General features: G+C 41.2%; 1 protein-coding gene across 2 annotated transcripts in view; it reads right to left on the bottom strand.

The window, feature by feature from the left end:
• Nucleotides 1-25,478, bottom strand: part of SUSD1 (sushi domain containing 1) — a 137,333-nt gene that overhangs the window by 39,402 nt on the left and 72,453 nt on the right. For both annotated transcript variants that reach the window (XR_011568199.1, XM_070795279.1), the window contains exons 10-12: nucleotides 23,864-24,056; nucleotides 2,998-3,089; nucleotides 504-690 (exon numbers count right to left, since the gene is read on the bottom strand). Coding sequence is in view for 1 of the 2 variants with exons in the window: in XM_070795279.1 (XP_070651380.1) it covers nucleotides 504-690; nucleotides 2,998-3,089; nucleotides 23,864-24,056 (472 nt within the window). In the remaining variant the exon portion in view is untranslated. The remainder of the gene's footprint in view (nucleotides 1-503; nucleotides 691-2,997; nucleotides 3,090-23,863; nucleotides 24,057-25,478) is intronic.

Raw genomic sequence — 25,478 nt, forward strand, 5'->3', positions numbered from 1 at the left:
TGATTACTTCTAATTTTTCAGGAAAATAAGACACAAGAGGCTGGAGGACACCATCACAGAATTGAGGCGAGATGAGAAAATGAGTGGAAAGTGATTTTCTAGGGTACTAGAGCAGGACTGCCAGTCATTCTCCCCCGGAGAGTAACCCACTCTTAAGGTACTTGTAACAGAATCACAAATAGGTTATTGAGAAAGAAACAGAGGACAAATTCTTCTTAAGGATGAAATAGTTCAAATATCCAGAAGAAATGTAACCAACACTCATGGATACACTCCCCAGATTTATTCAATGCTGCTATTTTGTTTTAGATATCTTTTAAGAAATAAAACATTACAGTTTCAGGGAAGTCCCTTGAGAACCTCTCTCCAATCTTCATATCCTTCTTCCTCTTTCTCTTAAAGTTCATCATATAATGATAAAAAGTAATAGTGTGCCTCTTTGTTCGAGCCTATACAGCTCTGCGGCGATTTCATTCGGCCAAATGCTGTTATTCAAGATTTACCTGTTATCTGGGTTGTCAGGGAGATGACCACAGGAAGTTCAGAAGACAAAGCCTGGATGCTGACACTGTAGTTGGTACCTGGACTCAGGTCCAAACACGTCTCAGGAGTCTGACTGCTGGCAGTGATATTAAAGATCATTTCCTGGGCAAATCCTTTTTGATACCATCTCTGGCCCCAAATGTGGACCTGAAACATAGAAAAGTTCACCAGGTAAATTACTAGCTTGAAAGGTTGAATGCCTGGACACTTACTTTTTCTCATGGGCACTCTTGCTCTCCATTCTAAAGTTCCTCTAAAACGTGAAATACATTATGCGGTATCCTGGATGGGAGGAGGGTTTGGGAGAGGCTGGATATATGTATATGAATGGCTGAGTCCCTTTGCTGTTCCCCTGAAACTACCAGAACATTGTCAATAGGCTATGCCCCAACACAAAATAAAAAGTTTAAAGTTTGAGAAAACAAATATGAAATACAAGTAGAGCTGTAATACTATAAATATTTGGGAAGTCCATAATTATAATATCATCAGTAAAATAAATATATTTTTAAATCAAAATGCACATCAGGCCCTGAAACTGACGAGTTTCTCCTTTTTTGTTCCCACACACATAATGGCACATGCCCAGTGAGAAAGCCTGTTGGCAAACCTGAAGAAGGAAGGCCAGAGAACAATTTCCTAGGAAAAAAAAAAGAATCTGAACTAAGGCTTTTCCAGAGCAGGGTGTGCGTTAGGATACTCCTAGCCGGTTTCTGGTAAGACCTGGGAAGGGTTTGTCTCCTCTCTCACCACCTTCTGACATTCCCAGCATCTGGACCAACAGATCCACTTTTCTTCCTACTTACTTTCTTCTAGCAGCAGCTCATCCCATGGTCTGTACCTTTGCTACAAACATATTTAGCTTTAAAAGTTCCCCCTTGACTCTCTAGGCAACACATTCAGACCCTTATCAGAGGCACCGGTGCAGAGAGACACACACCCATGAAAAGTCGCTGGCTTCCTTCCATGGATTCCGCCTGAACCTCAGCTCTGTGTCAGACTATGTTACACAGAGAAACTCTCATGTCTTTCTCATCAATCCCCAAAGTCTCTGACTTCAAACATGCGGCAGAAATGCCCACTTTCTTGCTTCTTCTTCTTTTTTTTTAAGAATTGCATTCAGTTTTTATTTTATGTTTTTAATTTTTATTGGAGTATAGTTAATTTACCATGTTGTGTTAATTTCAGGTGCACAGCAAAGGGAATCAGGTACACGCACACATGTATCCACTTTTTTAAGAGTCTTTTTCATATGGCTCATTAGAGAGTATTGAGTAGAGTTCCCTGTGCTACACCTCAGGCTCTTACCAGTTATCTGTTTTATATATGGTGGTATGTATATGCCAGTCCCTGGGCCTCCCTGGTGGCACTAAGACTAAGAGATGTGGGTTCAGTCCCTGGGTTGGGAAGACCCCCTGGAGGAGGGCATGGCAACCCAGTCCAGTATTCGTGCTTGGAGAATACTGGAATGAATGACTTGCTTCTCTGTTACAAGTACCTCCCATGGACAGATGAGCTATGTGGGTCCATAGGGTCCCACAGAGTCAGACATGATTGCAGTGATTTAGCACACACGCACGCATGTCAGTCCCAATCTCCCAATTTATCCCTCCCTCTCTTATCCCCTACCTCTAGTTCATTTGTACCCTTTTTTCACACTGGAGGATAATTGCTTTACAATGTCGTGTTGGTTTCTGCCAAACAACAACGTGAATCAGCCGTAAGTATACACATGTCTCCTCCTTCTTGACGCTCGCTCCCACCACTCCACGCCATCCTACCCATCTAGGTTGTCACAGAGTACTGGGTTGAGCCTTCTTTATTATACAGCAACTTCCCACTAGCTATCCGTTTTATATATGCTAATGTGTATATTTCAATGCTGCTCTCTCAGTTCAGTCCACCCTCCCCTTCCCCTGCTAAATCCACAAGTCTGTTCTCCATGTCTGACAGGCATTAGTACCTGCAAATAGGCATTAGTAACTTTTTTTTTTTAGATTCCACATATAAATTATATCATATGATATTTGTCTTTCTTTGTCTGACTTATTCACTCAGTATGACAATCTTTGGATCCATCCGTGTTGCTGCAAATAGCATTATTTTGCTTTTTTAATGGCTGAGTAACAGTCCTTTGTATATATGTTACACATCTTTATCCATTCCTCTGTTGATGGGCATTTAGGTTGCTTCCATGCCCTGGCTACTGTAAATAGTGCTACAATGAACACTGGGGTGCATGTATCTTTTTGAATGATGTTTTCTCAGGGTATTTGCTCAGCAGTGGGATTCCTGGCTTATATGGTTCTTGCTTCTTATTGCAATTGTAACTATAAATCTTTCATTGATTATGGAAGCTATATAAGTGGGGGTTTTTTTTGGGGGGGGTGTTGATATTTTTTGAACCTCTCACACAAGACAAACACCTAAAAAAAATAAGTTTCAGTAACTTACTAAATACATCTCCTCTATATCAGCTGTCTTCATACTTCTCCATCTCAAGCAGGTTTCATTAAATACTGAAATGTTACTGATGGTTTGTTTTACTGCAAGAGGAAAAGAATGAGAAATCAACTTACACCTTATACCAAAATACTACTTTCTAATTGAACAATCTTCCAAAGATAAGCATTTACAAGAGGATGCCTTCTGCACTATTTCAGTTTAGAAACTAGTGGTAGCAGTCCAAGAAACCCCATTTTTATATGCCAGTAAACTCAGTCCTGATGAAAGATTCACGACCAAAAGATACCCAATCAGAGGATCCTTCTTAAAAATTATGTGTCTATTCACTGCAAATTCCCTTGGTTTCCTAAGCTAAAACTCATTGTCTTTGCCTTGGACAAACCTCATTTAGACAAAAAAGCACCAGTTTGAAATTCTGAGCTGAGAGCAACATTTCAGCAGAGAACTGAGAATTGCTCCCTGAGGAAATAAAAAAGGCCACCTCAAACAGTCAGGCTTTTCATGATGGAAAGCGGGGAATGGTCCCTCTTGGTTTGGGCTTCCTCATCTTTTATTACTAAAGAACCATTCATTGGTCTCTGCTCAATGTCATGGTAATCAATCCAAAAGATAGTTCAGATCTGGTACTGTGTAATATAGAGGCACATTCGTCAAGCTTTTAAAATAAAGACTGTGAAAGTGTTAATCGATCAGTCGTGTCCAATTCTCTGTGATTCTGTGGACTGTAGCCCACCAGACTCCTCTGTTCATGGGATTCTCCAGGAAGGAATACTGGAGTGGGTAGCCAATCCCTTCTCCAGGGGATCTTCCAGACCCACGGATCAGACCTGGGTCTCCTGCATTGCAGGCAGACTCTACTGCCTGCACCACCAGGGAAGCCCCAAATAAAGACTAGTTATTCAAAACTCTGGTATCAGAGGTTACTTCCTTCAAAGATGATCCCTGTCCCTAAACTGAAAATAATATATCAAACTTGCTAAGAAGTTTCATAGGAACACTATGATGATTAATATGTGATAAAGACAACTCCCAAAGCACCTGAAAAAAAGAAAATCTCATGAGAGCCAACCCTATTGTGTAACCCCCTCAATTAACAGGTTCCTTTGAAAGAAGCCAAGCCAAATGGACGTGACCCCTTTTTATGGATTGGGCAGCTTTGCCCGAAGAAAACCTGTTCCACAGGTCACAAGCTTTACTTCAAATGTTGTAAGACAAAGTAGGGAAGAAAGTATAGGTGATTCAGGTTAAGGCAATCTTGCTACTAGGTATAGAAGATGGTTTTAGAGATAAATAGCAGTGGTTAAAGGAAACTCACACTTCTTAAATTTTCAAAACATATATAATTTTAATAGTATTTAAACAGTTCCAGATCATACAAAAAGGTAGCAAGTTTCCAATTCATTCAGTATGACCGGATAATCAACAATGCCCAAGCTATACAAAATGGCACAACTAATAACTAAACACACTATGCCAAACTCAGTTATAAATATAAATACAAAAATACAAAATCAAATAATAGCAAATAGAAGTCAGCAATACATTCAAAGAGCAGTATACTAGAAACAAGGGAGATTTACTCCAGGAATACAGAGATGATCATTATTGCTGCTGCTGCTGCTGTCACTTCAGTCATGTCTGACTCTTTGCGACCCCATAGACGGCAGCCCACCAGGCTCCCCCGTCCCTGGGATTCTCCAGGCAAGAACACTGGAGTGGGTTGCCATTTCCGGCTCCAATGCATGAAAGTGAAAAGTGAAAGTGAAGTCGCTCAGTCGTGTCCGATTCTGTGTGACCCCATGGACTTCAGCCTACCAGGCTCCTCCATCCATGGGATTTTCCAGGCAAGAAAACCCTGGAGTGGGGTGCCATTGCCTTCTCCGTGATCATTATTAGGAAAGACATTAATAGATCAAAAGAGAAAAACCATACGGTCACTTTTATATTCATAATGGTTAATACATTTAATGGACATTCCTTTCTAGAAATCTTCATAAACTAGGATTTAATTTGATAGAAACTCACTGATTTAAAGGAGTGTTTATTAGAAAACACCATACTTAGTGGTAAAACAATGAAGCGATTTCTAGAAAAGTTAAGAACAATCCAAGGATGCATGGCGTGACAGCTGCTATTTAGCCCTTTTGTTGTTGTTTAGCCCCTGAGTCATGTCCGATTCTTGCAACCTTGTCAGGCTCCTCTATACTCAGGAGATTCTAGACAATGCAGACCTAGGCAATGAAAAGATGAGCTATAAATGCCAGAAAGAAAGGGATCAAATTATGCAACTGCTAGTGAATCGAAAAGAATCAACTAAAAAACAAATATACAATAGAAAAACAAATAATAGGAATTTGGCAAAGTGTACCCAAAGGTAAGAACATAGAAAAACTAACAGTTTTCTATATATCTGCAAGAACAAGTATGGTGGGCCAAATAACGGTCCCTCCAAAGACATCCACATCCTAGTTCCTAGAATCTGTATCATGTTACCTTAATGGCATACAGACTTTGCAAAAGTAATTACAGTGTGGAAGATTATCCTGGATTATTCAGATGGGCTCAATGCAGTGACAAGGGTTCTTAAAAGAAGGAGACAAGATCAGAGCCAGAGAGAAATTTAAGGTTAAACTGAGGAGCTTTAAAGACTGAGGATGGGGCCACAAGCCAAGGAATACAGGCAGGCTCTAGAAACCAGAAAGGGCAAGGAAAGGGATTCTCCCTTTGAGCCCCCAGGATGAACACAGGCCTGCTCACACAAGTAAATTGAAACCACAAATAAAACAGAAAAATAAAAAGACTTCTATTCACAAGAGAAGAAAACATGAACAAACTTCAAATACCTAGAAATAAATCAGAGTAGAAATGTCCAAGACTTACATTGTGGCAGGAAAATTGAAATAATACTTTTCTTAAACAGACATGAGACTTTTCTTTTCTGATAAACAAGGAAAATAAGGAAGCAATGAACAAGCTGGGGAAACAGCATAAATAACCCTAAAAGAGGTAAGCAATCTTGATTATTCTTTAGCTGTTACTACAAACACTTGTAGCTCGATTTGTCCTTCACAAAGCTAAACAAAACTAATTACTCTCTGATTCCATATAAACTATACTCTGCACCTGGCATTCTTCTCTTGTAGCATTCTACATTTCAAAAAGGTCACAGGTCGATAACTTCAGAGACACCAGACCTGGTTGCTGTAGCCATTTTGAAATTTTACCAAAAAAAAAACAAAACATTCATTAGGATATAAAACTTTTTCCCTGTCTCCCAGAGAGCAGGGGACAGCTCCTGAAGCACTAGCCTGCTGTGTTTCCCCTTTGCCTGGCAAATAATAAGTCTACTTTTTTATTTTCTCCAAACTCTGTCTCCATATTTCTATTTGGCATCAGTTGAACAGGTGGGTCAAGATTTTGGCAACAACATGAAGGTTTTTTTTTCTCTGAAGGACGTGAAAGAAAACAATAAAGAGAAAAATGCCACATCCTTGAATGAAAAGATAGGAAAGTGCAGATACCAATTCTCCACCACGTAACCTACAAGCGGAATGTACTTCCAAAGGTGATTCCATGGTCCTTCTTGGAATAAGTTTACTCATTCATTCAGTGAATATTTAGAAAGCTCTCACCATGTGCCAGGCACGCTTTGGAGCAGGATAAAGTGGTGAGAAAACGAAGTCCCTGCACCTAATGGGATTCATTCTAGTGAAAAAGGCAGAAAATAAGTGAAAAAATAAATCTTAAAATATAATCTTGGGACTTCCATGGTGGTCCAGTGGCTAAGACTCTGTGTTCCCAAGGCAGGGGGCCTGGGTTCAGTCCCTGGGAAGGGAACTAGATCCTGCATGCCACAGATAACTGTAATGTTAAGTAATGGTAGGTCCACAATTCCTTCTGTTCACAGGAAACATCTCACTGGTTAAGTTTAGGTTCATGTTGGTCAGAGAGTGACTCTCTCTAGATTCCCTTCTTTCCACCCAAAGAGCTCACGGTTTGAACTAAAGGTAGGTTGAATCCCTGCTGAGCTCACTTGGAGTGGAAAAAGGATCCCCAGTAGAAGGCAGCTCATGATGAATCTTGTCCTGCCCCACTCTCTGATCCTTTGCTCTATTAAATATTATACATGCCCGGTCTCTCATTCAAATGGCCATTCTCTGCTGCACTTTCAGTGGTCACTCTGCCTTCTCTCTCTCCTTTCCCCACCCACAGGGCCAATCTAAGCTAGAAGCCTGAAGCTGAAAAACCAGACCTGCAAGAATGACTCAGAGAAGAAAAATTTTGGCTCTTAGTTCATCAGATTCTTAGAAATTATGTTTCAGCCTTGTTAATGCAAGCAAGCAACTCTGGGCAAAATCAGTCATTACTTTCTCAGGGCTCCCAGAGTCCCCTGCAACTTCAAACTACACTTTATGCATTATATTACTATGTATGTATAATTATGCATGTGTGTATTATGAAACACCATGTCTCACTCATCTTTGTACACCTAGTGCCCGGGACAGTGGCGACCATGGCATTCCCTACTGTTAAAATGTAAGCAGTCAGAAGTATGAGGAAATCTAAGTACCTGATATACTGGGAGTGTGCAAGTTGCTCAATCATGTCCAGCCCATGCACTATAGCCTGCCAGGCTCCTCTATCCATGGGCTTCTCCTGACAAATACTGGAGTGGGTTGCCATGCCCTTCTCCAGGGAATCTTCCCAACCCAGAGATGGAACCCAGGTCTCCTGCACTGCAAGTGGATTCTTTACCAGCTGAGCTATGAGGGAAGCCCCTACCTGATATATTAACCAAATGGAATACAAGTACTCTGAATAAGACATGGTTCCTGCCCTTAATATGTATTTAATTGAGAAAAGTTACACACTATATCAATGTAACAAAAATATAAAAGGGTATATAATAAATGTCATAAGATAAATTTAAGTCACAGTTGACATTTGATAGATGCTTATTGCATTTCACATATTATGCTGGTTTTCCATGTGCATTAACACATTTAGTCTCACAACAAATCCATAACCTTATTCCCATTTTTAAAGTTAAGGCAGTTTAGCTACATGAGGTTAAATAACTTGCTTAAAGGCACAGAGATTGAAAACAGATCTGAGATTTGAATTTAGATAACCTGACTACAGAGTAACTGTGCCAAACTCCTCCCAATATTTCCTCCTGGAAAAGATTCAGAAAGAAGAACATGTACTTTCAGTTGAGGGGATCATGAAAGAAGGGAATACAGGAACTGAAGAAGAGGGGTGAGGTTTCCAGGTAGAAGAAAGGGCAGGAGAGCAGAGATATGGAGGCGGAAAGTTAGCACTTTGAGAGTTTATTACAGGGCTTCCCTGGTGGCTCAGTGGGGAAGAATCTACCAGCCAATGCAGAAGACACTGGTAGGATCCCTGATCCGGGAAGATCCCACTTGCCACAGAGCAACTGAGCCCGTGCACCAGAACTACTGAGCCTGTGCTCTGAAGCCCACAAACTCTAGAGCCCACACTCCACAACAAGAGAAGCCTCTGCAATGAGAGGCCCGTGCCCTGCAAGGAAGAGTAGCCCCCGCTCGCCGCAACTAGAGAAAAGCCTGTGCAGCAGCAAATACCCAGCACAACCAGAAATAAATTTTCAAAAAAGAGTTCATTAAGATTAGCGTTCCAATTACTTCACTGATAGTGGTGGCCCCTTAAATGCAAATCTCTCCATACATTCTCCAAAATATACTTCAGATCAACTGGAAAAGCAAACAGAAAAACCAATACTGTCATCACCACTGGAAGAAAAGAGAAAACTGCAAACTTTAAATCACCTTTTATAAAAAAACGAATAGCAAATCCCAGCAAAGCTATCTCTCAATTGCCCACACATCATTCTAGAGAGTGAGGGGGTTCTAGAAGAGCCCTGTGAAAGAGAAGAAGGAAGCAAAGGGCCCAATCATGAGTCAGAGTCACTCCCAGAAAGAGGAATTTCACCTTAAGGGTGAAAATACTGAAAAAGAGACCTGGCATACCAGAGTACTAACTACAAGCAAAAGAAGAAAAATCTATGAGACTTCAGGTCAAACCAGTCAATCCTAAGGGAAATCAACCCTGAGTATTCACTGGAAGGACTGATGCTGAAGCTAAAGCTCCAATAATTTGGCCACCTGATACAAAGAGCCAACTCATTGGAAAAGACCCTGATGATGGGAAAGATTGAGGGCAGGAGGAGAAGGGAGCAACAGAGGATGGGATGGTTGGATGGCATCAGTGACTCAGTGGAGATGAATTTGAGCAAACTCTGGGAGATGGTGAAGGACAGGGAAATTTAGTGTGCTGCAGTTCATGGGGTTGCAAGGAGTCAGACACAACTTGGCAACTGAACGAGAAAGGTATTGCTTCTGGGAAAACAAAGGATAGAAAGGAAGAAATAGGTATCCTTTGGAAACTATGCGGTGACAGGAAAAAATAGTGCAGGGAGAAGGTACGATCTGATTAAGTCAAAGTGAAAGTCGCTCAGGCAGGCCCGACTCTTTGCAACCCCATGGACCATACAGTCCATGGAATTCTCCAGGCCAGTACACTAGAGTGGGTAGCTGTTCCCTTCTCCAGGAGATCTTCCCAATCCAGGGATCGAACCCAGGTCTCCCACATTGCAGGCGGATTCTGTACCAGTTGAGCCACAAGGGAAGCCCCTATAGGTCAAAAGAGAACCCAAAATAGAAGAATACAGATAAACTACAACCACCTTTATAAAGCAAAAGGAAGCATAAGAAAGGATACAGGAAATATGAGAGCAGAAATGAATGATGTAGAGCAAGAGTCGGGAAATGTTTCTGTAGAGGGTCCAATAGTAAATATTTTAGGTTTTCTGGACCAGACGCTTCTGTTACAACTACTCAATCTTGGCTTTGTAGCACAAAAGCAACCAGACGATATGTAAATAAATGACTTGACTGTGTTCCAATAAAACTTTATTATGAAATCAGATGACAGGCCAGGTTTGGCCCACGGTCCGTACTTTGCTAATCCCTGATGTGGAGTAGATCTAATTGTAGAAACAAATAGTAGATCTAATTAATAAAAAAAAAAAAAATCTTGACTTTTTGAAAATACTTATCAAAATAGACAAACTGCTAACTAATCAGCTAGAAAATAAAAAGGAAAAAAATCAAGTAAAAGGAGAAATAATCTTTGAAATAAAAGAAAATTCAAAAAGTTACTTTTGCAGACCACCAGGCAAATAAATTTTGAAAACAGATAAAATGGGTAATTCCTAACACAGTTTACCAAAATGGCCTCCATTAGACATTAAAAGCTGAAACGTACAATGTCTATTAAAAAAAAAAAAAAACTGAGACCATCATCAAGGAACTAACACAGAAAATCCCTAGGCCTAGACTGTTACCCAAAGGAATTCTACCTAACCGTCCAAGAACAGGTAGTCCAAATGCTTCATAAATTGTGATGATGAAGGAAATTTTCCAAATTCTTTTTATGAAACAAGGAAAATACTAATGTCTAAACCTGATAAGGATAGTCCAGAAGAAGAAAGAAAACTATAAATTCACATCACATGAATATTGGTGCAAAAATACTCAAAGAAAAGTAAGAAACAGAATCTAATGCCATATAAAAAAATAATGTACTAATGACCAAGTGGGATTTATTTCAGGAAAAGGGGCGAGAAAGAGAGAACAAGAGAGAGAAATGTGAAATTATATCTAATTAAAAAGTCACAAGGAAATGAAAAGAAAAAAGAACACCAAGTAGTGAGGTTTCCTTTGTACTGTATTAATGGATAGGGTAAACTAAGAAGTAAGTGGTCTTTTGTCTGATTTCAGCCAAGGAGAGAGCCTTGGAGCCTCTTTGTCTGTACACACGATTAGAATATGGTGGCCCTGAAACAGAAGAATGAGATGAACCCATTGCATTTAGAGCCATTTAAAGTCCATGTAATGATAAGCTCCAATTCCAAAGAACTTATTCATCTTTATTTATCCTCTGAGTATGGTTCTACCTAGCTGGATCTACAACGTCATTATCTTATAAAGAACAACCATTTTCTCTCTCCATTTTTGGCATATTACAGATGACTGGCTATTCCATGCAAAATATATGCTGATTTTTGGCTTGGCCAATGGCAAGTATGAGTTCTCAAGCTGATGGCTTATAAGGAAGCAGGCTGACTTCAGACATACCTTTTCCACCCAGAAATGTTATTACAATATTTATCATTTTGTGGAAAAATATCAGAAACCAGGTTAAATTATTTGAGGTCTTTACTATCTTTTGTTTGGACTTCAATTCTGTGAATAGTAATCAGTTACAGGGGAAGTTTTATAAGGTCCCAAGAGATCCCAAATTATGCATGCTGTTAGAAAACCTGCTATCGTAAGCCACTTCATCGGTCAGGCATTCTACCAGGGAATAGAGGAATAGTGGCCTGTTCCTCTTTTTTAGATACTTTTTAAAATTTACCAGCACTATTTTAGAAGTAACTAAATGCAAGCAACCCTCTTCTAAAGAGAACAGAAAAACCAGCATTCTCTTAGTCATAAATGATTCTGTTTTAAACCTCTAATTAGAAGCAGCCTAAATAGACAGTTGGTTTTTCAAGGTAAATATTGTCAAGAAAAAAAATGGCTACAAATCAACTATCTGGAAAGCACAGTTACTATTTTTATTGCCCTTCTGTAACTCTATAAATAGGGTATCATTTTAGTTGTCCTTGATGTACATTTCAGTTTGTCCTAGAAGGATATAACCATTGTTCAAAGTTGAGAGTTCATTATTTTGCTGAAATTTTTCTTAAGACAAATTTGGTATCTAGTTACAACTACCATGATATTTTCAGGCTAAAAGTATGTGATCACATTGCAAGGACAGGAATTGAGATTCAACCATGGAGGGCAGATCTGTACATTTCCCTTAGCTTAGCTCCCTGGACTCGGCTTAGCCCTATAATGGAGGCAGGTGGCCTTCTTTTCGGGCACAGATCCTTGTAATTCAACTGGCAACACAGATCAACTGTTTCCTAGGGATGGATGAGACAGAATCATCTGAACACATGGGCCCCATCATTTATCGAGCAGCAATATTTAGGAAATATTTCCTGAAAAACATGGACTCCAGTTCATTCCTCCAAATAATCTGAACTAACCTGATCATACCCCTGAATCAAGTCAGATCAGCAGAGCACAGGCATTTCTAAGGCACCTTTCCTTGCCCACTGCACAATGAATCGTGCTTTTCTAAAATACAATGCAAAGAGTTGACTCATTGGAAAGGACCCTGATGCTGGGAGGGATTGGGGGCAGGAGGAGAAGGGGACGACAGAGGATGAGATGGCTGATGGCATCACTGACTCGATGGACGTGAATCTGGGTGAACTCCGAGAGTTGGTGATGGACAGGGAGGCCTGGTGTGCAGCGATTCATGGGGTCGCAAAGAGTCGGACACGACTGAGCAACTGAACTGAACTGAACTGAACTGAAAATACAATGAGCCATGTTGAGGGGCAATATAAGAAACAGCATCATAAAATCATAAAATGCTGCTCAAACACTGAATTACTTATGAACCACACCCCTGAATCAGAAATTTCTATATGTTGAAAATAACTTTACTTCTTTCCAAAAACACCATTTGTTGTAATCTTATAAGTCATGTAATGCCTTCCTTCCTGACTGGATGGGTTGAAAACTTAAACCTAAATGTGCAAGCCACTGATGAAAAAGTAAATAGATTATAAGGATATGAATTATTCTTAGCCTTATTCTGACATCTTTTTTAGGTCCTGAGTTTGTTTTACATTCTTCTTTAGGTTACCTACTTATTTTACACACCCATGTAGGTCACTTAGCTTTCCTGGTGGCTCAGATGGTAAAGAATCTGTGTGCAATGTGGGAGACCCAGGTGCGATCCCTGGGTTGGGAAGATCTGCTGGAGGAGGAAATGGCAACCCACTCCAGTATTCTTGCCAGGTTAATCCCACCATCAGAGGAGCCTGGCGGGCTACAATCCATAGGGTCGCAAAGAGTCGGACACAACTGAGCAACTAACACTTTCCCTATGGTACAGGTTACTTAAAGTCCTAGAAAGAAAAGATGGACTATAAATAAAAACTTTTGTTTGAAAAAAAATCTATATTTAACATTAATACAATAAATCACAAAGGAAAGATCAATTGATTGGACTGCATAGAAACCTAAAACCTTTATACATCAGACATCATAAACAAATTTAAAAAAATAAAACAGGATAAGTATTTGACACAAATAATTTGGCACCAATAATAAACTCTTACTCGATGAATAAGTTGTACATATCAATGAAAACACAGAATTGAACAGATAAATGTAATAACAATGGTAAAGAAATCAGTCAAGAAATTTGGATGTTGAAATACATGAATTTGGAGGAACTTAGAGTTACTTTCCTAACTTACACTCCTAGAACTAGAATGGATCTTTCCCAATCAACTCTCTAACGTTATAGAGGTCATGTGTGTTAAAGCTTGCTAGTTACCTGTCTCCTGATTTTTACAAAAGAAAGAACAATTGTGGCCTCTCTCCACTCCCTACTCACTAATCCTCAAGGAATGAACAGTAATATGTAATCTGACAGGTAAGAAGAGGGCTACTATTCCTTCGGTCACATTTCCTAGTGGGTGGAGTTCATATGTCATAGGTCACTGCCCAAAGAAGCAGATCCTTGCTGTCTGGGACCTGCCTACACTCAGGTGCAAGGGACATGTGTAACTCGTTTCCGAGAAGTGAGTAACTGGTCTCTGCCCACTCCTTCTCCTCGGATCATCAGCCTGAGACTGGATGGGTAAGGCAGGCGGGTCCCTGTGCAGACCCAACTACCCAAACTTCCAGGGGGAAAGACAATAGGAAACCCCATTTTGCCACACACATCTAAGCCTCATTCTCCAGTATTACTAGAACTATGTTGGGGTAATTCCTGGGAACTTGCTCAGGCAAATAAAGTCGATACTTTACTTTTCATGTGTCAGGCTGCAGAAGTGGGGTAGGTAAGATTCACGCTCTTCTACCTGCAACATGTGAATACACTGAGGTTATATCAAGACAAGAGCCACGACCGGGGAGCAAAGCACCACCGGGAGAGATGGAGGCTCTTGGTCTCTATACTAGAATTGCAAGAATAGATCAAGCACTGAGACCTGCCTGGTGGTCCAGGGGATAAGACTCCGTGCTCCCAGTGCAGCAGGCCTGGGCTCCATCCCTGACCAGGGAGCTACAGCCCATGCACCACAACGAAGACTTGGTGTAGCCACGTTAAAAAATAATTAGATGGGGTATTGATAGATATTCAATTACCAGGAAAACTTCACATATCAGGCAAAATGTGTGAGTTTCTTAAGCATAAGCACTTTGAATTATTTTGTCCACCACTTTTTTTGGGGGAGGTCTTTCTCTTTATCGTGTCTTTTCTTCTAAGTAAAGGTTTTAATTTGCCCAGAAGTAGCTAAGTAGCTTGTGTGGTTAGAGCAGTGCTGTTCAAAACATGGACTGGCAGCATCAACAAGGCCTGGAAACTTACTAGAAATGAAATTTTGAGGTCTGTGCTCCAGGCCTGCTGAGTCAGAACCTCTAGGTTGGAGTTCAGGAACCTATGCTTTAATAAGCTCTCCAGGTAATTCTTGTGTTAGCTAAAGTTCGTGAAACACAAAAAGATCATTAGTGGCAGATTTTGATAGATTTTAGAGAGCATCTGGGAGAGCCAGACATTAGCGGACAACAGGAGATTAGCTGCCCCAAATTCTGTCTCTCTTTATCTTGTTCAGAATGAAGAGATCTGAGAAAAGACTGAACCCATGGTTTGTCTACAGGCTCAGGAGTCACCCCAACATCACAGGCTCTCAAATTGCTCTGGATTGTTTTACAGAGCCCCAGACTGAGAAGCTCAAACCAGTTAATCCTAAAGCATCAGTCCTTCCAATCCTACTTGTTGGAAGGACTGATGCTGAAGCTGAAGCTCCAATGTTTTGGCCACATGATGCAAAGAGCCAACTCACTGGAAAAGACCCTGAGCTGGGAAAGACTGAAGGCAGAAGAGTAGGGCAACAGAGGATGAGATGGTTGGATGGCATCACCAATTCAATGGACATGAACTTGGGCAAACTCTGGGAGACAGTAAGGGACAGGGAGGCCTCCAGACATGCAGCCTGGAGGACTGCATTGGACCCCTGCAGTCCAGGGGTCACAAGGAGTCAGACATGACTTAGCAACTGAACAACAACAACAGCCTGGGGATTCTAGAGCAGGGATTCTTCCTGGTTGAAAAGGGGATAAAATCCAGTGGGATTATTACAAACTCAAGTGCTGAGGAAAAGTCATAAATGGTATTGGCTAGAATCCTTTCTTTCTAAAGATGAGATTTGCTCAAGCTCTGAAAAAGGAATGAAATCAGTTTACAGAAGAGGTTTACATCTTGCAAATGGGACAATATTGGGAGAAAATGGAATAAAGTGAAGGAGGAGAAGAAAATTTGAAATCATATTCGGTTCAGTTCAGTCGCTCAGTTGCGTCCAGCTGTGACTGTGACCCCATGGACTGCATGCAGCACGCCCAGCTTCCCTGTCCATCACCAACTCCCGGAGCTTGCTCAAACTCATGTCACTGAGTCAGTGATGCCATCCAACCATCTCATCCTCTGTCGTCCCCTTCTCCTCCCGCCTTTAATCTTTCCCAGCATCAGGGTCTTTCCCAATGAATCAGTTCTTCCCATCAGGTGGCCAAAGTATTGGAGTTTCAGCTTCAGTATCAGTTCTTACAATGAATATTCAAGACATTTCCTTTAGGATGGACTGGTTGGATCTCCTTGCAGTCCAAGGGTCTTCTCCAACACCACAGTTCAAAAGCATCAATTCTTCGGCGCTCAGCTTTCTTTATCGTCCAACTCTTACATGACTACTGGAAAAACCATAGCTTTGACTAAACGGACCTTTGTCGGCAAAGTAATGTCTCTGCTTTTCAATATGCTGTCTAGGTTGGTCATAGCTTTTCTTCCAAGGAGCAAGTGTCTTTTAATTTCATGGCTGCAGTCACCATCTGCAGTGATTTTGGAGCCCCCCAAAATAAAATCTGTCACTGTTTCCATTGTTCTCCCATCTATTTGCCTTGAAGTGATGGGACCAGATGCCATGATCTTCATTTTCTGAATGTTGAGTTTCGAGCCAACTTTTTCACTCTCCTCTTTCACTTTCATCAAGAGGCTCTTTAGCCTTTAGCCTCTTAGTTTAGTTCTTCTTCACTTTCTGTCATAAGAGTGGTGTCATCTGCATATCTGAGGTGACTGATATTTCTCCCAGTAATCTTGATTCCAGCTTGTGCTTCATCCAACCCAGCATTTCATATGATGTACTCTGCATATAAGTTAAATAAGCAGGGTGACAATATACAGCCTTGATGTACTCCTTTCCTGATTTGGAACCAGTCTGTTGATCCATGTCCAGTTCTAACTGTTGCCTCTTGACCTGAATACAGATTTCTCAGCAGACAGGTAAGATGGTCTGGTATTCCCATCTCTTTCAGAATTGTCCACAGTTTCTTGTGATCCACACAGTCAAAGGCTTTGGCATAGTCAATAAAGCAGAAGTAGGTGTTTTTCTGGAACTCTCTTGCTTTTTCAATGATCCAGTGGGTGTTGGCAATTTGATACCTGGTTCCTCTCCCTTTTCTAAATCCAGCTTGAACATCTAGAAGTTCATGGTTCACGTACTGTTGAAGCCAGGCTTGGAGAATTTTGAGCATTACTTTACTAGCGTGTGAGATGAGTGCAATTGTGTGGTACTCTGAGCATTCTTTGGCATTGCCTTTCTTTGAGATGGAAATGAAAACTGACCTTTTCCAGTCCTGCGGCCACTGCTGAGTTTTCCAAATTTGCTGGCATATTGAGTGTAGCACTTTCACAGCATCATCTTTCAGGATTTGAAATAGCTCAACTGGAATTTCATCACCTCCACTAGCTTTGTTCATAGTGATCCTTCCTAAAGCCCACTTGACTTCACATTTCAGGATGTTTGGCTCTAGTCCAGTGATCACACCATCATGGTTATCTGGGTCATGAAGATCTTTTTTGTACAGTTCTTCTGTGTATTCTTGCCACCTCTTCTTAATATCTTCTGCTTCTGTTAGGTCCATACCATTTCTGTCCTTTATTGTGCCCATCTTTGCATGAAATGTTCCCTTGGTATCTCTAATTTTCTTGAAGAGATCTCTAGTCTTTCCCATTCTATTACTTTCCTCTATTTCTGTGCATTGATCACTGAGGAAGGCTTTCGTATCTCTCCTTGCTATTCTTTGGAACTCTGCACTCAGATGCCTATATCTTTCCTTTTCTCCTTTGCTTTTCACTTTTCTTCTTTTCTCAGCTATTTGTAATACCTCCTCAGACAACCATTTTGCCTTTTTGAATTTCTTCTTCTTGGGGATGGTTTTGATTACTATCTCCTGTACAATGTTGTTATCCCAGATAGAAAACCACAATAAGGAAAAGGAGATATATCCAAATGTAACTGCTCTAAAGAGACTAGAAAAGGTAGAAATACTCACTAGGTCAGGGTAATGGCTGAAAATCATCAAAGAGAAGAATAAAGGGACTATTCTGGAGAAAAAACAAAATGATCCCCCAAAAGGTGGGATCAGAGTTAAGTATTATTCTATCAAGAAGGGTCCTCTGACAGTTTTAAATAGGTAACCCAGTGTAAGCACTAATAGAGAACTTTTCAGTAACTGGAGTTGTGGTACTATGTAGCTACAGAAAATGTGACATATTTAATAAGAGAAAGACTAGAAAGATCAGTGTAGGATTCTTCAGGCATCATTAAGTGAGTTTCCAGGTGACATTGTTCTTACAGCTGAAACACCAGGTATGGCACAGACTACAAGAAGTCTGCCCGGGAAATACACGGATTTAAAACTTGAAAAGAAGGAGCAGAAAGCAGAGATGTAAGGAGGATTCAGGGTGCCTGACCCTTGATCAGGCTCAGGCTGAGGTCACAGACTGAACTGAACAGAAATAAATACCTCCTAACAAGAGGGAAGGTGGGAAGAATTTATTTGAATACTGACTGAGGCAAGGCATCACTCTTGCTCTATGAAGACCTCACAGGTAGAATCCAAAGTTATATGTTAGGAGAACAAACATCGAAGTACGAAAACAAAAAGCAAATATAGAGAAGGTAAGTACTAATCTATAGCAAAAGGTATTAGCCAGGCCTGGGGAAGAAGAAGGAATAGAAACAGCTGGCATGGAGGGTTGAACGCTTAACACTCAGCTAGCCTGACGGAGCAGAAGGGAACACTTAGGAGGCCCTGGAACATTGGAGGATTATCCCTCCCAACGCAGTAAAGGAAAGGGTGGTAGGAAGGAGTGCTTCGGTTCCCATCAAAGAAACACGGGCAGTTCAAGTCTTAGAAATTCAGTTCTAAGGAAAGGTGGGGTTTGGGTGAAAAACCACTAACCTAGGAGACTTCCTGACCACATCAGACCAATGAAAGCACAAGTTCCAGAAACTCAACAGCAGCCCAAGGATCAGAGGAGGGTAATTTTCCAGGAAAGACAAAGGAAACTTCTTAACCAGGAAGCAGGACTCAGAAGCAAGTCATTCAATAATAGGAAGTCATTTGGATTAGAACAATTATTGGGAGCTTTCTGGGTACAGAGAAATTCAGAGAAAAGAGCAGGAAGTTGGGACTGTGTTGCAAGACATTACATTTCTTTCTTTCTTTCTTTTTTAACGACTATGAGTTTATTGCAGTACTTTTCTCCCCATTTGGCATGTACCCTCCTTTCTGTATATAGAAGTATAGTTAATTTACAATTTTGTGTTAGTATCAAGTGTACAGCAAGGTGATTCAAATATACAATTTATATATATATATATATGTATATATATACATATCAGTTCAGTTCAGTCCCTCAGTCGTGTCCGACTCTGCGTACACACACACACATATATATACTTTTCAGATTCTTTTCCATTAAACGTTATTACAAGATATTGAATACAGTTCTCTGTGCTATACAGTAGGTCCTCGTTGTTTCCCTACCTTATATATGTTGTTGCTGCTGCTGTTGAGTGGCTAAGTTGGGTCTGACTTTAGCGACCCTATGGACTGTAGCCTGCCAGGTTCCTCTGTCCATGAGATACTGCAGGGCCATTTCCTTCTCCAGGGGATCTTCCCAACCCAGAGACTGAATCCCAGTCTCCTGCATCTCCTGATTGGCAGGCAGATTCTTTACCTAGAATCAGGTAAAGATTCTAGATTTATCTGAGCCAACAGGGAAGCCCTACCTTATATATAGCAGCGTGTATATGTTAATCCCAAGTTCTTCATTTATCTGTGCCCCTTGCCCCCACTGGAGCTTCCCAGATGGCTCAGTGGTAAAGAATCCACCTGCCAATGCAGGAGACATGGGTTCAATCCCTGGGTCAGGAAGATCCCCTGGGGAAGGAAATGGCAACCCTCTCCAGTATCCAATGGACAGAGAAGCCTGGCAGGCTACGGTCACTGAGGTTTCAAAAGACTCATTATGGTTGCAAAAGAGTCAGGCACGACTTAGCAACTAAACACCACCGCCTGCTGCCTGCCATCCCTCTCTGGCAACCATTAGTTTGTTTTCCACGTCAGAGAGTCCATTTCTGTTTAAGACAATGCGTTTCACTTGAAGAGTTTCCTACTATAGATATGGATGCCCTGCTTACAGAGAAAGGAGGCTCTTTCACTACACAGATCAAGGTCTTTAGCAACGGTAGAGGGTGGGAGAAACAGGGCCTGAAGGAGAAATGAAAATACAAGGTTCTAAATACATGGGATAGATAACAAGAAAGACCTGGAGCCCCCATGGGCAAAGTTCCAAAATGTTCAGAGAGAGCAGATTTCCTCCTCCTATATAACAGATGAGCAGCCTAAGGTCAGACGGAATCCAAGGAACTTTATGAAAAGAGATTTCCCAAATTAAGTTGAAACTCATGGGGGGTGGACTTCTGATTGCTTAGTGACCCCTAGAGGCTGACACATCCCACGGTCGATTATACTCACTGTGGATAATCTGGGGTCCACCTTGCAAAGGAGAAGATAACAATAGTCTCACTTTCTCAACTTGGCAACAAAACCCCCTCATTAAACTCAAGCTAGAGACTGCATCTCCTGCCACTTTCTCCAACCCACTCTGCTCCAGCCATGCTGGCTTCCCTGATGTTCCCAGAACATGCCAAGGACATGCCTGTCACACGGTGTTCCCCTCACTTCCTTCAAACCTGTACTTAAACGTCTCTTTACAATAGAGGCCCTCCCTGACCATCAACTGCCACTCCCTTTGCCAAATTTTATTCATCTTACCACTTAGCCCCACCTAACATATGATATATTTCCTTACTTGTTTATCTGTCTCCTCTCCAACCTCCTGACTCCAACCCCATGACAGCTGAGACTGTTTTATTGCTGCTGCATTGTCAGCGACCAGAACCTGCCTGACACGCAATAGATAAGAAATGAACATCTATTCAATGAATGCGTTTACACACCCATGGCGCTGGAAGCCTCTGCTCACAGTCCACGGCTGACAAAAGCAAGGTGGGTCTGGACGAACACGCGCTGCTTCTGGGAACAAAATTTTTCTTTTTTTCGAGCACTAATATTTAGTTAAAAGCAGGAGATGCACCGATTAAAAATGAGGGCCCTGGAGCCAGGCTGGGTTCAAATCCCACTTGTACCACTCACGAGTTTTGTGATCTTGGGCTTGCAGCTTAACTTTCTCTGTGCCTCATGGTCCTTATCTGTAAAAGGGGAATAATAGCAATGCCTTCCTCAGAAGGTTGGGTGGGCTCGGGTTGACTCAAGGAAAGCACTTTGAACAACGGCTGCGCATCTTCAGTGCTCAGAAAGCAAAGTTAGAGCTGATGCTGTGTATAAAATAGACAACTGATGAGAACCGACTGCGCAGCTCAGGGGACTCTGCTCAGCGCTCTGTGGTGACCCAAATGCGAAGGAAATCCAAGAAACAGGGGATCTCTGTACACGTATAGCTGATTCACTTCACTATACAGTAAAAACTAACACAGCATTGTAAAGCAACTATATTCCAATAAAAATTAATTTAAACAAATGAGTAAATAAAGCTAGCACTGTCATCATCACTACTACATCGTTACATCATTATTATGTAATATAATAGTGTATATAATATTATATTACATTATATAATATAATATGTAATGTAATTACGTTATGTAATATAATAATGTATATAATATTATATTATGTAATATAATATGTAACATAATTATGTTATGTAATATAATAATGTACATAATATTATATTACATTATGTAATATAATATGTAACATAATTACATTATATAATATAATAATGTATATAATATTACATTATGTATATAATATTATTATATTACATTATGTAATATAATATGTAACATAATTACATTATATAATACAATAATGTATATAATATTACTATATTATGTAATATAAAATGTAACATAATTACATTATGTAATATAATAATGTATATAATATTATATTACATAAAATATTATGTAATATAATAATAATATAATAACATATTACATCATCATGTAATATAATGTACATATTATGTACATTATTATGTACTAGGAACTCTGTTAAACATTTTGCTTGAATTATGTCACATAACGAATCACGCAGAAGGTAACTGAGGCCCAGGAGCAAGACAAACATATCTAATCCACCGGGTTTTTCTCACTGACATTCACACAACATAAAATTAACCACTTTAATGTATACAATTCAATGATACTTAGTACACTCACAGTGTTGTACAGCTGTCACCTAATTTTGCTTTTCAAAGTTCTGTAACTCTGGGCCTCACGTTGAGACATTGAAAGATGAAACTTGGGATAATTCAAGATTACTTCAACTTTGGAGGTACCTTAGTAATATAGGCTTTCCAGGTGGCTCAGTGATAAAGAATCCGCCTGCCAAGGCAGGAGATCAACAGATGCAGTTTCAGTCCCTGGGTTGGGAAGATCCCTTGGAGGAGGAAATGGCAACCCGCGCCAGTATTCTTGCCTGGAGAATCCCATGGACAGAGAAGCCTGGTAGAGTACTACTGTTAATGGGGTCGCAAAGAGTTGGGCCCAACTGAGTGACTGAGCAGCACCTCCACCAAGAAGTCACGTCTATTACAAAAAACAAGATTTCTAGGATGTAACAGCTAGAACACACTCTCCATCACAAGCAGGCCACTCTGACAGAGACTTTGCAGAGAAAACACTGGGGAGGAAAGAACCTGGGACTCGAGTGCCTTTACATATTAATTTACAAGGAGAAGTAGGTGTTAATTTCAGACTTTCATTCCTCTGAGGATTGAACAGTTGGAGGAAATGTATATTCAAATTCTGGAAATGGATGTGGGGGCTAGGTTTATGCTGTGAGGAGGAATTCATCTTGCAATGTGTGTTGATACCAAGCATAATCTGAGATGGAAAATAAAATAGTGAATTTTCATTCTCCTGTACTGCATGGCCCTCACTTGTGTCTATTATATTTCAGAGCCTTCCAAGTACAAAGACCGAAGTGTTCACTCTCGACCCGCAAAGATAAGTGGGTGAACAGGATAAAGGCCTCAGGAAGGTAGGAGCAAGACCTATCTTACTCTACTGCTTTCCTTCAAAGGGGGCAGCATCTCTGCCCGGCTGTCCATAGATTTGTCCCTTAAACCCTACTGATAAAAGAACAAAAGAAATTAATTGTAGAAGGACTTCCCTGGCAGTCCAGTGGTTAAGACTCAGCACTTCCAATGCAGTGGGTGCGAGTTTGAATCCCAGGGACAGAGGAGCCTAGTGGGCTGCCGTCTATGGGGTCGCACAGAGTTGGACACGACTGAAGCGACTTAGCAGGAGCAGCAACAGCAGCAGGGAACTAAAGATGCTGAATGCCCTGCTGCTGCTGCTGCTGCTACAGCACGTCAAAAAAAAAAAAAAAAAATCAATTAATTGTAGCGACATCAGCATTTCTTGCCACTAGGGGGAGCTGTGGAGTTGACACAGCCGCTTCTATTGGGAAAGGAAATCAACCCTGAGTATTCATTGGAAGGACAGATGCTGAAACTGAAGCTCCAATACTTTGGCCACCTGATGTGAAGAGTCGACTCATTGGAAAAGATTCTGATTCTGGGAAAGACTGAAGGCAGGAAGAGAAGGGGGCAACAGAGGATGAGATGGTTGGATGGCATCACTGACTCAATGGACACAAGTTTGAGCAAGCTCCAGGAGAGAGTGAAGGACAGGGCAGCCTGCTGTGCTGCAGTCTATGGGGTCGCAAAGAGTGACACAACTGAGCGGCTAAACAGCAACAACACAAGCCACAGGGGAAGGCGCCTAATCTGCTTTAGGCCACTGTTCTCTGTGTTGCGTTAATGTGCTTGTATGAGACCCAGTCAGGTGGCCTCCTTGTCCCTCCAATGCCCAACACAGTGGAGCTCACACTTCCAAACTCCTGGAAGCTGGTTCTAGTTGCCCAAATGTCTACCTTTAGGTTTCAGCTGTCTTAAATTTGAGGCGAAAGATAGAAAACCTTACACAATGCTCGATCCATTACTCCTAGAGATTCCTGAGTAAATCATTCAGTTCCTGGTCTGTATCCTCTCTGAGCCTGCACCCCTGTGGGGGAGGGAAGATTCAGAGACCTTGTACCCCAGACAAAACTGGCAGTTTGTTAGACCGAGAACCCAGGTCTCTTGCCTCCAAGACTAGCATTCTTTATGCTCCCCCATGTTGTGTAGTTCAATACACATTTAACTTGTTGTCTTAAGACCCCAAACAGAAAGACACCCCACCTACCTGCTGGTGCGGTGGTTACTGTTGTTTGCACTGATGGCCGCTCCGGAGATCCCAGGAGGGTGACATTCACCGAGTAGTCAGTTGCTGGATACAGATCTAAACACACCACTGCCGTCTGTTCCCTCGTAGTAAAGTTAAACGATGTTGCGTGATAAAAAGTATTCAGATACCACCTTCTACCTAGAACTTTAAACTGTCATGAGATTAAAAGAAAGGGATCCATTAAATTTGTTTGGCTTGCAGATACCTATACTACAAGCAAAATGGAAAGAAAGCAAGGAGCTTCCTTCTACTTATCCTCACCCACAGAGAATTATTTTTAATACAATAGCAAGCTAAACTGGGTGACAGCTTTACAAAGTTACCCTACCTAGCCTATGCAACCTCCCCCTCAACCAGCTATAAGACTAAGCTTAAAATGCATAACTACATCTCAGATGAACCAAATGTCAAGCTGCTGCTACTGCTGCTGCTAAGTCGCTTCAGTCGTGTCTGACTCTGTGCGACCCCATAGACGGCAGCCTACCAGGCTTCCCGTCCCTGGGATTCTCCAGGCAAGAACACTGGAGTGGGTTGCCATTTCCTTCTCCAATGCATGAAAGTGCAAAGTGAAAGTGAAGTCGCTCAGTCGTGTCCGACTCTAGCGACCCCATGAACTGCAGCCTACCAGGCTCCTCCATCCATGGGATTTTCCAGGCAAAAGTACTGGAGTGGGGCCACCACCAACTCAAGATGTACATATAATATAGGGGCTTATAAAGGAAAAAAAAATGTAAAAGTCCCAGATCATATGATCATCTGGTGCTTTAGCTGGACGTACATATTTTTAGAGTTTCCTTTGATGCTGGTGTCACTGACTCTTCCATCCTCTACCCTTCTTCATCACAGCCATTCTTCACCTGGCTCATTGAGAGATTCCTCTCTCCCCGACAGAGGCAAGCATTCCTAGCATTCTCTTGGGTAACATGAAAGTCCTTATATAGATAAGCCATCAAAACTTGGTCTCAGAGTGCCTTGAGTTCACTGCTGTGAAGTTCCTCCACTCCACCTGAGCTACCCATATCCACAGCCTAGACTGTGTCCTCCTCTGAGCTGCTCCACCAGGATCTCCTAATCCCCTATTCTTCTGGACCACTTGCTCCCACTCTGATTGCTCTCACGAAATCCCCTAAGACTTCCTCACTCAAAACTGTCTACTAATATTCTAACACCCCCACTCTCAGCTTCCCTACCTATCTCAAAAAAAACCAAACCATTGTTATATCACTTCTACTGCTCTCCTTGCCTGATACCCTCAACGCCCTTACCCTTTTCTTCTCAATATCACCCACTCTTGACAATTGAAAGCACTCAGTCCAGCCAGACGTTTGACCTCACCCACGTCTACATTTAGACTGCTGCCATCTGCTGGAGAAAAACCTCACAACTATGGAGGCTGCATTTAGTCTGTCTCATTCTAAACTACCTGTATTTCAGTCTATAAACAAAAATTACTTCCTAGTTAACAAACTTGAAATCACACGGTTTGAATAATTTTATAGTCCTTTTACTTAACAACATATTATAAAATTTTCTCTATCATTAAATAATCCTACAAATGGATAGAGTGCCTGTT

The sequence above is a fragment of the Bos indicus genome, chromosome 8, assembly GCF_029378745.1.
Source record: "Bos indicus isolate NIAB-ARS_2022 breed Sahiwal x Tharparkar chromosome 8, NIAB-ARS_B.indTharparkar_mat_pri_1.0, whole genome shotgun sequence".
In the NCBI taxonomy this organism is placed as follows: Eukaryota; Metazoa; Chordata; class Mammalia; order Artiodactyla; family Bovidae; genus Bos; species Bos indicus.